Source organism: Aristolochia californica, unplaced genomic scaffold (genome assembly GCF_029961685.1).
Source record: "Aristolochia californica isolate CCGP_79_NKW_82.1479 unplaced genomic scaffold, dmAriCali1.0.hap1 SCAF_12, whole genome shotgun sequence".
Lineage (NCBI taxonomy): Eukaryota > Viridiplantae > Streptophyta > Magnoliopsida > Piperales > Aristolochiaceae > Aristolochia > Aristolochia californica.
This window is the reverse complement of record NW_027181793.1, coordinates 28765784-28780150: the sequence shown is the minus strand read 5'-3', so window position 1 is coordinate 28780150 and position 14367 is coordinate 28765784. Positions and strand designations below refer to the sequence as shown.

At 36.4% G+C, this 14367-nt stretch overlaps 1 protein-coding gene across 1 annotated transcript; it reads right to left on the bottom strand.

Moving 5' to 3' along the window:
- Positions 1-226: 226 nt before the first annotated feature.
- On the bottom strand, positions 227-14166 carry LOC137946285 (uncharacterized). The gene is made up of 9 exons (XM_068792519.1): positions 13833-14166; positions 13543-13667; positions 12250-12379; positions 11735-11860; positions 11605-11655; positions 11382-11428; positions 11044-11157; positions 8752-8809; positions 227-808 (listed from the first exon to the last, which is right to left on the bottom strand). Exons 2-9 carry the CDS (start codon positions 13639-13641, stop codon positions 789-791), a joined length of 645 nt encoding a protein of 214 aa, XP_068648620.1. The 5' UTR covers positions 13642-13667; positions 13833-14166; the 3' UTR covers positions 227-788.
- Between the last annotated feature and the right edge of the window lie 201 nt (positions 14167-14367).

Genomic DNA, 14367 nt, shown 5'->3' with positions numbered 1-14367 from the left:
GTTTAAGTCGGACTTATAGAGACAGGAACGGGGTTGTAGGAACCGCGATCGGATTAGGGTCAAATTAGATGTTTCAGATTTTTTTAGGTTTAAATTTCTGGGTCAGGGTTGAGTTGGATTCAGACATCTACCCAAACATCACTCATTTTCCTTCTTTTCACACTATGAATGGATAAGATGTAGGAGAATCTCTGCTCATATAGATCAGGCATTCCACCTGAGTTCTCTCCAACTTTTGAGACGTAAATAACGGATCCTTCAAAGTTTGTTCTTACTTCGGCTTTGGGTCTCTTTCTAATTTTGAAATATCTCTGTATAAAACACAAAATGCAAACAATTACAGCAGTTTGTATTGTTCAGAAACTGGTGTATCTTCTGCATCATCTCACTTCCAATAAAGATTTTTCAACGCCAGATTCGATTTGGTTGGTTCTACCAAAAGTTGGATTCTCTTGGACAAATCAATATAAGTAAGACCTATGGTTGTTCTTCACATGTGGCTCCAGTTGAGCATTTCACGGTTTCCTTTTCCCAATATTAGTTGCTATAGAGATCCCATCACCCAACGTATTTCTCCATCCAACGCCCCTAGTTGGTTGCAGTTCCAGGATAACACAATTGAAATGAGAAAAAGGCCTTTCTTGTAACTGAGGTATGACATGAAAACCAGAAAGACCGATCCACGGGATTCGTACAACTCATTGCTCACGGCATCCCTTGCCACTTAGGAGTTGAAACCATTGCACAACAATAACAGAAATCAATGCATTTCCGCATTGCCAAGTGATTCAATCAAAGCATGCTTCATCTGCAACAAATTGAAATGAAGTTAGTTTAAATCAGATCAGAAATAGATATAAACATTGTCAAAGCCCTTCTTAACAAAAATAACTAAGCAAAGATATCATTTTTCTCTTAGCATTCAGCACACCGAAAGAGGACCATCACCCCATTGATGTAAATACCATTTACAGACTAACGTCTACAGGTCCGAAACTCTGCGCTCCAAATTGAATTACATTCCAAGCTCATGGGAGTATATGAACGGAGCACATCATATAATTCATTTTTTAAGGCCAATGAAGATTCATTGATCAGAATCCAAAACATTCAGAATTGATAATTTACCATGATATACAAATTAAAAGTTTGATGAGCAAATTGGTTCAGTTCAAGCAAGTTTCTGCTGGCCTTAGCAGCTGACAGCAGAAATTTAGATCAGGAGAATCTTGGCTTTCCCCTCTTTTAGTGATAGAAACTAAAAAAAACCAAAGGGCTGTCTAAGGACCTGGTCGCCATCTGATTTATTTGTGTCTAGCTTGATTCTATCATGGTCTTCAGACTATGGACAAGTTCTGGCACCTGTTATACCCTATTCTACCGCTTGGGAGTGGGGGAGGTTTCAAACATTTAATCCCCCCCAAAAAAAAAAGGCTTATAATGCGACAGTAGAAACCTAAAACAGTCAATCATCATGTCTTTCACAAAACAACCCCTGAAACATGCTCTTTTCTCTCACTTGATGCCTTACGGCTGTTTCTTTGGTAAGCCTAAAGTGAAGTTCACTGAAAATCTGGGAGGACTAACTCCAGAAGACCTCTTCAAAACAGATAACGAGTGGTCACAATGATTTCCAGTAAAACAGAAGGACATAAGCACTTTGCTGAACTTGTCATACCATGCAATGGGGGTCTACTTGAGGCTATAAGTGGATTTGTTCAGCTTAGACATTTTCCTAGTCTCCACCTAACCAACATTCAGCCTACATACTTTCTCAGTCTCCACTAGAGCAACATACCTAGGAAGTTGCTCCATGTATACCTCTTTATCCAAATCCCCAAGAAGGCATTTTTCATGTCTAATTGAAATGGATGTCAACTGAGCATAGGCAAAAAAAGTCAAAAACATCCACACCATATGATTGCCATACCCCTTAGCTATGAATCTGGCTTTATACTTCTTTATGAACTCATCAGGCTTGTATTTCACAGTGTAAACCCAACAGCAGCCTGCAAATGGCAGCATCTAGAGGTAGATCATACAATGTCTAGGTATCCTATCAAGCAATGCCTCCATCTCCACATCCATGGCTTACTTCTATTGAGGAGATGAAAAAGACAGAAAATGTTTTAAATGGACCAGACAACAAATCAAAGGACAATTGGAAATGAGATGTTGTGAAATAACATGGTTCCTGCAACCTCAAGCAAGTGCAATCCTTCCTTTATGCTACACTATTTTGTTGTGAGGTATACATACAAGAAGACCGATGAATAATACCATTAGCTTGATAAAAGGAATCAAACTTGTGATTCATAAACTCAAACCTATTGTCAAAACGAAAAAACACAAAAAATGCACCAATTATGTTACTATAGAAATTGATAAATACATTAAATACTTCAAATTTCTCCCATAGGAGATGTACCAAGGAGATTGACTAAAGTCGTCAATAAAGGAAACAAAATACTGGAAAGGGCCCCATACATCTGAATGGATTACTTCAAACAAACTAGTAATGTCACTGACTAGACAAAAACGATGTCTGATGGTACTTACTGAGCTGACAGGATTCACATTGAAATGACAAAGTAGAAGGTAAAGCTGGAAACATCTAAAGTAACTTAGTTAGGGAAGGATGTCCTAACCACAAGGGCCACTAGAAGGGTGAAACACTTGCTTGAGATGCAAAAGAAGACTAAACTAGTGAACCTTCGAAGTGGTAGAAACTTTCACTCTTACATCCTGAACCAATAACCCTCCTTGTTTGGAGGTCTTAAAACACACAATGAATAGGAAAGAAGGTAATCAAACAATTCAAAGACTTTGTAATCTAATTGACAGGCAATAAGTTAACAGGAAATTTAGGGACAAACAAAACACGCTATAGGTAAAGATGAAGTAGGCTGAACTAGGGGTGGCATTGAGCCGAGCCAAGCCAATCCCGAACCTCCCTATGTTCGAGTCGAGCTTGATTTAAATATTTCGAACTCAAGCTCGAGCCTAAAATTGTTATCGAGCTCGAGCCCAATAATTTTAACCGAGTTCAAGCAGAGCTCGAGCTTCAACATTCATTTAAAACTTTTCAAAAATTACATGTCTCGAGTTCGAGCTCCAACATACATTTAAAACTTTTCAAAAAATACAAGTCAAATAAATTGTATATAAAATTAAACATACATTTTCAATAAAATTGGGCATACATTTTACATAAAATTGAGCATGACATCTACATAAAATTGGGCATAAGAGTGACATCGAATCCAGCTGAGTCTGAACCTTCCTATGTTTGAGCCAAGCTTGATTTAAAGATTTTGAACTCGAGCTCGAGCCGACCTAGCCTCGAGCCTAAAATTGTAATCGAGCTCAAGCCTAATAATTTTAACCGAGTTCGAGTTCGAGCTCTAGCCGAGTTCGTGGTTAACCTACATTTAATTCTCTACATAAAATATATGTCAAATAAATTATCTATAAAATTATGCATACATTTTTAAAAAAAGAATGATAGGGGAGGTTCGGGATTGAATCTCAATAATGGATTAGAACCCACCAATATTAATCTTTTTTACCCCAAATGTTGTCTAGCTTATTTTGTAATTTTTAAATCTGACCATAAATTTACTATGGCCTCTTTAGTGCCCATGATTGAAAATTTATATTCTAGGACAAACTAGAAATGTTTTTCCTAGGATACATATTTCCAAAAAAACCTCTAAATAAAATCCTATTACTATTAGAGACTTACTAGAAAATTACAAGAAATATTTTAAATTTTTCTTAGGAAAGTTAAATGGACCTCTTATTGCCTCTTCTAGGGAAATAAATGAAAATTAATAATCAATCTAATATATTACTATACTTATCGATAAATTTTTAATCAAATAAAATGTAAAATACAAAATTGATATGAAAATTGCCTCATGCTAAAAGTATTATAGCATCAACTGTCAAATACTTATTCAAAAAATTTCTATACGGTTTTCTAGCCCATCTTGGCAAGAAAATCTTACATAGAAAATTATATGATTTTTTAATAAGAATTTATAATTAGAAAAATGTTTCCAAAAAACATGAGGCACTAATAGTTCCTATATTTCTACTAAAATGTCTTTTCAACATTTATTGAAAAAACCACTAATAGTCTCTTGAACCGTATTTCTACTAAAATGTCTTTTCAATTTCTTCAAGAGCTATATGGAAGGGACAAAGAATTTGTTTTTTACTTGTTTATGATCTCGCACGTGTGACTTTCACACGCGCGAAATCGACTTCGCACGGGTTTCACTGGTTTACAATCTCGCACGTTTGACTTTCACACGTGCGAAATCGTCATCACGTGTGTGTGTGTTTGGGGGGGGGAGGGAGTGCGGCGCTGGCGAGGACTTGTCGTCGGCGACGGAAATAGAGGTGAAGAAATAGGAGGGAAGGGGATGTAGCGGTAGGCGAGGAGCTGTCGACGGCGACAGAGGCGGCTAGAGCGGCGGACGGGAGGGGCTCAGCGTCCTCCCCCCCCCCCCCCCCCCCCCCCGCTCTTGATCCCGGACTCATGAACCCGTTAACGAGCTAGCTCGCGAGCTTTTGAGCCGAACCTTGATTCGGTCGAGCTCGGCTCATTAAATCAAACGAGCCGTATCTGGATCTCGAACAGGTATACCGAGCCGAGCTCGAGCCGGCTCGGTTTGAAGTCACCCCTAAGCTGAACTTTGCCCATTCTACTAATAGGTGAGTAGGAGCCATCAACAAAGGTGACATGTGTAAACAAGGATGATTGGATAAGAGAAGTAAATTATCTAACATATGCAAAGACATACCAAAACTAGCCATAGTGGTTGTGGACACTGAATCATTGAATTTCACAGATGTAGTGGACAAGGCCAACTGTGTCATCCGCAAAGCCAATTATTGAAGTTCATCTGAAGCACCAGGAATATACCTACCACATAACAAGTTGAAGTCTCATCACCTTTTGAAACACTAGAGTTGACCCAAGCAGGTTTTCCAAAATTGTACTAATATGAGAAGTGATTAATGTGCCCATAGTGGACACACCTTCTATCACTTCTAGTATCACCGCGGCCTTTACCATGGCCAGAACTATCTCAACCCTGTCCCCTACTACCTCCTCCTAGGGGGTGGGGTGTGTGTGTGTGTGTGTGTGTGTGGGGGGGGGTGGTATGGGGCCAGGTTAAGCAAGAAACCAGACTTGAGTCAAAAAGGGGGGGGTGGTATGGGGCCAGGTTAAGCAAGAAACCAGACTTGAGTCAACCTTTTTGATAAAGACCTGACCCAAAAAACCCAAGTTTTGGTTTTCTTCCTCACCTTGCAAGGCTTGGACAGGGACAAGGTTGAGGAAAAAACCCGCAAGGACTCCATGCCAAGATGGGTTTTATCAAACCCAACCCAACCCGACCCTAACCCTAACCTGACCAAATTAACCTATGTATCCTTTTTTAAATTATAAATTTATATATTTAAAAATAAAAAGAGAAAATTTCTCTAATTTTTGGGATATTTTTACAGTTCTTTATTTATGCAATATAATACTTTTTTATAAAGATAATTTTTTTAGACATTTTAATCAATGGTAGATTGGACCATGACCGAACCAAGGATGAGGTTGTTGGGATAGAAATCAAGTAGAAGTCAGGGTTATAGGGACGTTTTTTTGGGGGGTTTTTTGGGATCAGGTTTCAGGGTTGGGTTTCGAAGTAAGTTTTAGGTTTTCAAAAACCCGACCCCTGCCCCAACCCGACCCATGCCCACCCCTACCTCCTCCACATCCATAGGTTCCCTTCGAACCACTCGCGTGGTCTGAATATTGAGGGCAACAACTATCTCAGCTCAAACAATACTAAAGCCTTCTTCAACGAAGATAGCAAGTAATTGGGCCCAAATAGCATCATATTTGGGACCTAACCCATTATGAAATTTGGCCACATGAATCTACTTAAATTGCTTCTGAAACTCCTCATCAGTTGTAAAAGGATGGTATGTGTTAATTTCATTTAGTGCTTAATGCAATTCACTAAATAATAAATTCATGGTTCTATCCCCTCATTTTTAGACTAAAAAACGTCACATAGAGTTCATAAACCCTTTTTTTTTCTTTTTTTTAAGAGTTCATAAACCCTTGACAAATTACTTTCTTGATCATAGAGGTTCTCAAGAGAAATCCAAATCTTCTTTATTGTATCACAATTCATAATTTGACTTCGTAATTAGAATTCCAAGTTGTTTACAAGCCATGTCATAACTTGATTATCTTCGACCTCCCATCATCTTGAAGACACTTGGTTTTCTTTTTGGCTTTAAGATACATTCGAATAGATATATCCTCGTAATTCTATCCATTCAACTTTTCACTAACAATCACTATGTTATCCTTACCTTCAGATTTTCTAAACTCTTTGGCAGGGGTAATAACTTCACCCAACTCAGCCATAATTAATCACAAAAACCTAGCCAATCCACATAGTAATCAATTTGGGGAAAAAATAAAAGAAGCTAACACACCAACCAGCACCAAAAATCCACCACTAACACAGTAAATTGCCTACGCAGATAAGGTGGGGCCCATACAAATTGAAATTAGGGAACCAGAACTTCAATCAAAATCACTTACATGCAATTAACCACTTAAATGCATGAAAATAACTCAAATGATATAAAGCAAGAAGTACATTTGTTGACATCAGTAAACAGGCACGCACAAAGACTAGTCTAGAGACTTGCGCAGGCACACGAATAGGGAAAAGATCCCAAACAACCCTTTAGGGGCACAAAAACCATATAAAACTGCTCAATTGGCAATACAAGTCAACGACCCTAGGGTTATGGGACAGTAGGTAAAGGAAAAATCTGACCTTTAACTTTTATCAACATAGATTACTGAAAAAGTCCCTTTCTTAAGAACTCGCAAATTAGTAGAGTGGCTATGAGTAGCTAAACGTTCTTCACAATGGGACCTTATTACTCTGATACCATGTAAAAGCGTAAAAATAAGAAGAGACAGAGAGAGAGAGAAGAAGGCACTCCATAAGAGGTCTGAAATCACCTTTCTTCTATTAAATAGCCACTTTAACTGACAATAGGACAAAGTAGATTAACTGCACCTCTACCCTAACTCTCCATAACTCCATAATCACAACTCAGAATAAACTAAAAATTGAACCATACAACTCCCCTACAAAGACAAGAATACCCCTACTCTAAGGTACTATCTGATAAGGGTAAAATGACCAAAATACCATTTTTGTACAATTCAATGCACATACTAGTAATTATAATATTTTTATATTTTTTAATTATAAGTATAAAAGCAAGATAACCAGGTCATTCATGGGCATTCTGTTACCACCAAACTCTAAAAAAATAGTATAAAAGCAAAAAAAAAATCTTAGCATATAACAGAAAAATGTAGTAGAAGGGACATCCTCTTTTTAATATTGTTTAAATGCAATTTCTTCACTGTTCCTAGCCCCATATGAGTCATCGCATTTCACTATGTATGCCTACCCATACACATCTTTTTGGGTGATGAAATTTTACTAAAAAATAACTAAAACCAGATGGAATACAAAGCTGCAAAATATGAACAAGCACAAATGAACTCAGCACGGGAATTAGGGAGAAAAATTATTTGTTGGGGACACAAAGAGGAGCAAATTCTGAATCCCTTGTCTACTGAGAGAATCAACCATGCTGTTGGTTGAACAAGGGATGTGCTCATTGACAAGGTTTTGCATCTAAGCAAAAACAGCCACAAACTAAGGATCCCAAAACATCTTGCATTAATCTATAAAAACCCATGAAACACCTTCCACCTCAACAGGGTCATAGACACACTCCTAGAAATTTCTCAACCTTTGACGTAAGGATATTAATTCACTTTCAATAAAATCATTGACCCCAGGTGTGCTGGATTATGAGAATGGTACTCTCATTGTGATCACAACATACAGCCCCACTTACCGAAGAGCCTCGTTTTTATTTGGAGCTACCATTAAGTATAGTTTAATGGTACCAACCAGAAGGGGATCCATAATCCAAGGGGAGATGGTAGTGAGGAGGTGAACATAAGGAAGTGGGCCGCAAGAGAGAATACTGCCATAAAGCTGGAAGAGACAAACAGAGAATACATTAATTGGCAAGAAGAGAGTGTGATCACCATACAACAAGCTGTTTCTCCACTCCCTCTCTAGCAAGGGAGAGAGCGAGTTATCAGGAGAATGGTGCATATGAGACCTGAGGCTAGAACAAATATCTTGAATTTCAGTAAACAATCTCCTAAGACACCAAGACGGATCTGGCCCTCTAGAGCACCAATTTTGTCATCCAACTTCAAGAGGGCTGGAGATTCTATTCTTTAATCTTCCCTTCAACTTCAAGAGGTTCAGATGGATGCTTGGATAATCCTTAAGCTCTTTAAGTCAAGAAGCCCAAAAAAGAATTTGATGAATAGTCTTTTCAATGAATCCACCAAGGGACAAAACCTCATTGGAGGAGAAATATGATTTAACAATCTTATTTGATGATTGAGTCTAACAGGGTCCAGAAACAACATCAGACTAAATCAGTTCAGGTGATTTGGGCAAACAAGGATTCACTTAAAGCGTTCACAATCCAAGACCCACAAACAGAGCTAATTAATGATCAGTTCAAAATAAATAGAAATCTGAATCTATTCACGATTCAAGTCACACTGCTAGAATTAAATATGGCAATTCACAAAAGCAGATGGTGAAGACATACCATCAGCATCGCCTTCATCCAAGTTCAAATCATCCTCATCATCATCAAAATCAATGTTCTGAAAGAAATTTAGCAAGATCAGAGTGGGCATTCAGTCCATAAGTAGTCAGCAGGTTTAAAGAAGCAGTAACAAGAATTGAACATTCCAAAAATGTGGTGGAATTCTTGAAAACAATCTTAAGACTTAGATGTCACCACCTCATACTAGACATGGAGGTATCTTTACTTAGCCATTTGGATCACAAGGCTCATTTGTTAAGGTTCAGTTTTGTTAAGTTAAGAACTTCTATTTTAGAATTGAATAAACACGTGACCTTTGTATCTCTGCTGTACGAGAATTTATCAAATTTCAGAAGTCAAAATTTTCATTATCAAGAAAAAACAGTAGAGAGAGGACATCTCAAAATAACCCATATGGGTATATAAGTATGTTCTTCTAGAATTTCATTAAAAGATAATTTTTGAAAAGGTAGCAATTTTTTACCTGATTTTCCAAAGCCAAACAATTTAAATAAAAAACCCTTTTAAAATATGATTAAAATACATTTCAAAAAACTTTCAAACCCAACCATTTAAAATAACTTTAAAAAATAAATAAAGAACCTTTAGAATTAAAAATTATTTTAAAATGAGAATACATAGGGATCTCACAAATTTTTGTTTCTAAAACAGGGGAATCAACCCATAGACTTTATCAGTTACAAAGATCCACAGATTGAAGTATGGGGTACAAGTAATTAGAAACATTGCAAATTGAACTTGTAAAGGTATCTGTTTTAACAGGCCAATCTGAGGTATTCCACACTCATGAGATTCACAAGGGAAAAAAAAGGTCGTTAGATAAGCCCCTGGTAGAATCCATGAAATAAAGCAAAATTGTTAGAGACCCATTAAAAAATTAATCAAAAGTGCATAAGTAAACCTCATCAGAACAGTTAGTTGAAGGCGAAAATACCCTAAAATTTTTAAACTGCATCTAGAATTTGGAAGTAAGAAATTTTCCAAGAAAAAGAAAAGCAAATAATCTCTTTGAGATTTAGATATGTGAAGGATCTCCAAATGATACCCGTTAATAATTTTAAGAGACAAGAAGACCTTTAAATTTGAGATTATAATTTTCCAGCTTTGGATTATGAAGCAAACAAAAATAAATTATTTTTATTAAAATGTAATGTAGGACTAAATATATGCTTAACTTTGCTATGCTGTCATAGTTTTATCCTTTATACTAATCATCATCAGGTATGAAACCCCTAAAGATTTTATACAGCAATCTTCTTATTTTCAGATAAACATTTCCTTTCTAGTTTAATAAGGTTAATCATCTATTGAAAACTGTGAATTAATTGAAAAATGACAGAAATGCTTTGATTTTTACAATTGTAATTATAAATAAATAAAAAATACTTTAAACTGATTGCTAAATGACAGAAATGCTCTTCATCTTGTCTAAGGGTAATTATTGCATCCATAGTTGATTTCCCTGGCATGAAACTTTAGAGACCCTCTACCATGATCCTCCCAGACAGCTTTTTGTATCAATTTTCCAGAAATTGATTGACCGATCCATTAGCTTGATCACACAGTAATTTTTGCAACTTTGCATCCCCTCAAGAGCTACAGGTTCATTCCTCCATGGTCTGTCGTTTACTCTTTTTCAGCACCTAGACGAAAAGCCCTAGTCAACCACGTTTCCCCCTGAAACTTCTCGAGTAGGATGTTATCTGACCATGTACTGAATATTATCCCTAATCATTAGACATCCACTCTTTTCCATGTCCATGTTCCAGATTTATTTACTACCTTATTAGCTATTATAATTTATATAAGCTAGATTTTTTTTTAATGTTTTCTCTGAAGAATGTGATAATATTAAAATGATATGTTCAGGTAGCTTATAAAGATAAATTAATCTTCTTTCTCAGAAAATTATTATTAGTAATAACACTAAACAAAAATAAAATAAAATACTCTAAAAAAGCTGCAATATTGAACATTACAAAAGCAAGTTAGTCAAATTAAAAAAAAAAAAGAACAGAAAACTAGCATGTTAGTTGAAGAGAACATGTGTACAGTTGTGTAGATAATCAATGCGCTGTCCACGGATAGTACAAGTAGTGCCTAAATTTTCTCATAAACACATTGCAGTGGCTTTACATACTTTATAAGCTGTGTTCCACTAAACTTGCTTTCACAAAAAAATGTCTTTTCAACCTGAAAGAAGTGATGAAGAAGGCCTCTAATAGGAACAGAAAAATAGGCTACACATGGTATATAGGATGGCCAATGAACCTGGCAGTAGTCATTATCATCACTATCATCCTCTTCTTCTTCTTCTACTTTATCTTCTTCTTCATCTCCATTGTCACCTTCTTTCTTGGCAGTCTCCTCTTTCTCATCTTGCCCCTGAATATAGTAAGAAACAAGACACCTCATGCAGCAATTATGGAAGTAAAAATAATAACAAGGAAAAGGTGATAGCAAAAATCTTGTCTTAATGTCCACAGAGTTGTCTAGCATAACTTCAGGCAGAAGTTAAGGAAACAACATATTCCCAAAAAAATTTTTAAGGAGCCATTACAAAGATAAACCACCAGAATACTAACAACCATAAACTAAGCAATGCTCACCTGACGTTTCTCTTCAAGCTTCTCGAATAAATCCAATGTTTTTTGCTCTGTCACACATAAAACGGATAGAAACAGCAGAAGTTAAAAATGAATCTGTTTACCCTCTAGTAAACAGAAATATTCTACAAATATTTCGATGACATGAGGGTGTGAAACGTGGATGTCTACTTGATACATGTATCAAATAGAACAATGAGAATAATAGTGCAGTTGACAACAATACCTGATTGTGGATCCCATCTCAAATTTTCCTTATGTTTCACCCGTTTAGAACCTGACATGTATTAGCACAAGACCTTATGGACTAGTTAAGACTTTCTACTTACTGATGGAAGTGATTTATAAGCTCAAACCTTGAATTAACTCCACAGGGAAATATGATGAAGTTAGTTTAAGATAATACGAGAGAGATTCGCGCTTCGCTTGCATCCCTGGCCTCTTGTTGTCAGAATAGCGTTCAACCTCTGAAACTTGGTTATCTGAAACATTAACTCCATCCATCATAGTGAATTTAAACAAGAAATTTAGAATGCCTGACAATGCAGAACCAATTTATTGAACTTTTTTTCTCAAAAACCAATCTAAGGTATCACTAATAAATGACAGAAAAGGATGAGTTTGTTGCAGCAACTTTTTTTTTTGAAAAGGGTGTTGCAGCAACTGCAACACAGGATGACCAGAATGTCATAGATAAGACTTTTTTTTTTAAAGAAATGTCATAGATAAGACTTGCCAGGACTTCAAGCCAAACATAGGGTTTCATTTCAATAAAATGGAAAGGAAAAATGTCATCTAAAGTATTCAAAAAAAAAAAAAGGAATCATTTACAACTAAATCTTACTTGTTTAAAAAAAAAACAAAATCCTACTTGTATCAGTAGACTCTAGCTGTAAGTAATAAGGAGACAGCTTCCAGTATCTTTCCAGATGTGCTTTTTGTTTGATCAAGTTACGCTCCTGCTCTGAGACTGTTGGAATACTTGGCAATTCAACATCTCCCTGAAATATAAAAATCATGAAAATCACCAATCAATAAAGTCTAGCAATGTATAATCTACAAATGTTAGAAGCATGTCCATCATTCACCAATCCTAAATGTCATCTGACAAAATTCAAGGTTCATTGAGTAATCTGACAGACCCTTTTCATCACCCAAAGACAAGCAAAGGTCAGTCAACTGATTTGACCTGCCACAGAATTAAGAGTGAAAATGGCCCTTTTATACATATCAACCTCCAAACATCAAATTCCACTACTATTTAAAATTTTCCTCTTCTATTACTAGGAAATCTGTTAGGTCCAGTTCCATCGCAAAATGATTAGTGAAGTTAGGAGGCTTCTTCCCAGGTAATAAGCATAGGATTTTTCTAATCTTGCAACTATGTGGGACTAGTCTAATAAAGTCAAAGGTTCCCAACAACATCAAACAAACATGCATATATCATTTACATATAATATCAACCTTCCAACTAAAATAAGTACAATTTGGCATTGTTATCAGTATAGATTTGAACTTCACAACTAGCAAGTTAAGTTAGTAAGCACTTGGTAACAGATCAGTCTCACCAAGTTTTTGAAGTAGCACTAAATACGTATGTTTATAAAAGAAAGAAGAAATGCTAAATAACTAAACTTGGTGCAGGCCCAAATATAAAGCAAACAAAATTGCAGCCAAACACTATTCTTCATATTCTAGCATAACCACATATCCTAATCTTCAGGGAAATAATGTCAAATTAAATAATAACAAACAACTTGCAAGATATAGTTCTGCTGGTCTAGCTTGTACATTTAGTATTTTGGAAGTAGAAAACTGAAAATTGAAAAGCTAAGTGTCATCAGAATAATCATTCTCATAATTATAAGAGAAAATAGGCCTGGTCTTGCTATGATTTGAAATTGGAAGCAACTGCAGAATGGCGGCCATATAAATATTGTAAAGAACCCCCAAGTGAAGAAAACAATTGTGGACCATAGGTCCATGGATTGCCCACAGGCATCTCATTATCATATTCATTATTTGAAAGACCTACAAACAAATTTGAATCGTCATACCTACTTATGACAACAGGAACTCCGTCGAAGAAAACAATCATGAGACAGGCTTAAGAAAAAACCGTTGAGACAAAACAATATTAATTGCATTAAGTAGCTTTACTAACAGGGAAAAGTATGAAAGGTTCTTGTTTGACACGATAGGACGATCCAAATCCTCCTCCACGACCACGACCACGCCCACGCCCACGACCTCTGTAAGCCATTTTTAACCAAATCGAAAAAATTGCATCTGTAAACAGTACATCAATTTTGTGAAAGATGATTAGCATTTTATTTCAATAAAGTGAAATAATAATCAAAAGACGTTGAAAAACAATGTACAGCCGCAACGTCAAACCGACCACTAAAATTTTACAAGCCAAAAGATAAACTGAAACTAATGATTGATGCATACTTTTGAATCTCTTAAGTTATTTGGAGATTGAGACTCTGCAGAGACATCTTGAAGTTTAGAGAAGTATGTTCGAACACCAAGAAGAATCGAACTCTTTAGAGCACCAAGGTATCCCCATCATGTGTCATCTTCCACCTAAAAGGAGCAAGAATTGATCCTTAAAAATCCTCGGACTACATAAGAGCAACCTAAGCTCGGGTTCAAAAGGAAACCACAGCTCCACGAAACTCGAGCAAGAGAAGCCCTCATGGGATTGAGTACGCACTGGCTGGATCGGGGGCTGGTTTTGGTTAAGTTGGGTTAGGGTCCATTATTCTAAAACCCGAATCCAGTCTTAAACCTATCCTTGAACTCCGAACTTGATCAAACTTGAAAACAGAGAGGATTAGGGATTTTATCCGGGCAACTTTGCATGACGAGATACAAGCTAGGATGCAACATTTACGCACCGACGACATACGCCTTTGGGATTAGTTCAAATAACAACATCTATGTAAAATGGCATAAATTTGGAAAACCATCAATTGAGACATTT

Coding starts and splice junctions, on each gene's coding strand:
- LOC137946285 (XM_068792519.1), bottom strand. CDS start 13,641: ATGGCTTACAGAGGTCGTGGGCGTGGGCGTGGTCGTGGTCGTGGAGGA. Junction 11,656..11,734: donor CCCTGTGGAGTTAATTCAAG/GTTTGAGCTTAT, acceptor AATACATGTCAG/GTTCTAAACGGGTGAAACAT. Junction 11,158..11,381: donor AGCTTGAAGAGAAACGTCAG/GTGAGCATTGCT, acceptor TACTATATTCAG/GGGCAAGATGAGAAAGAGGA.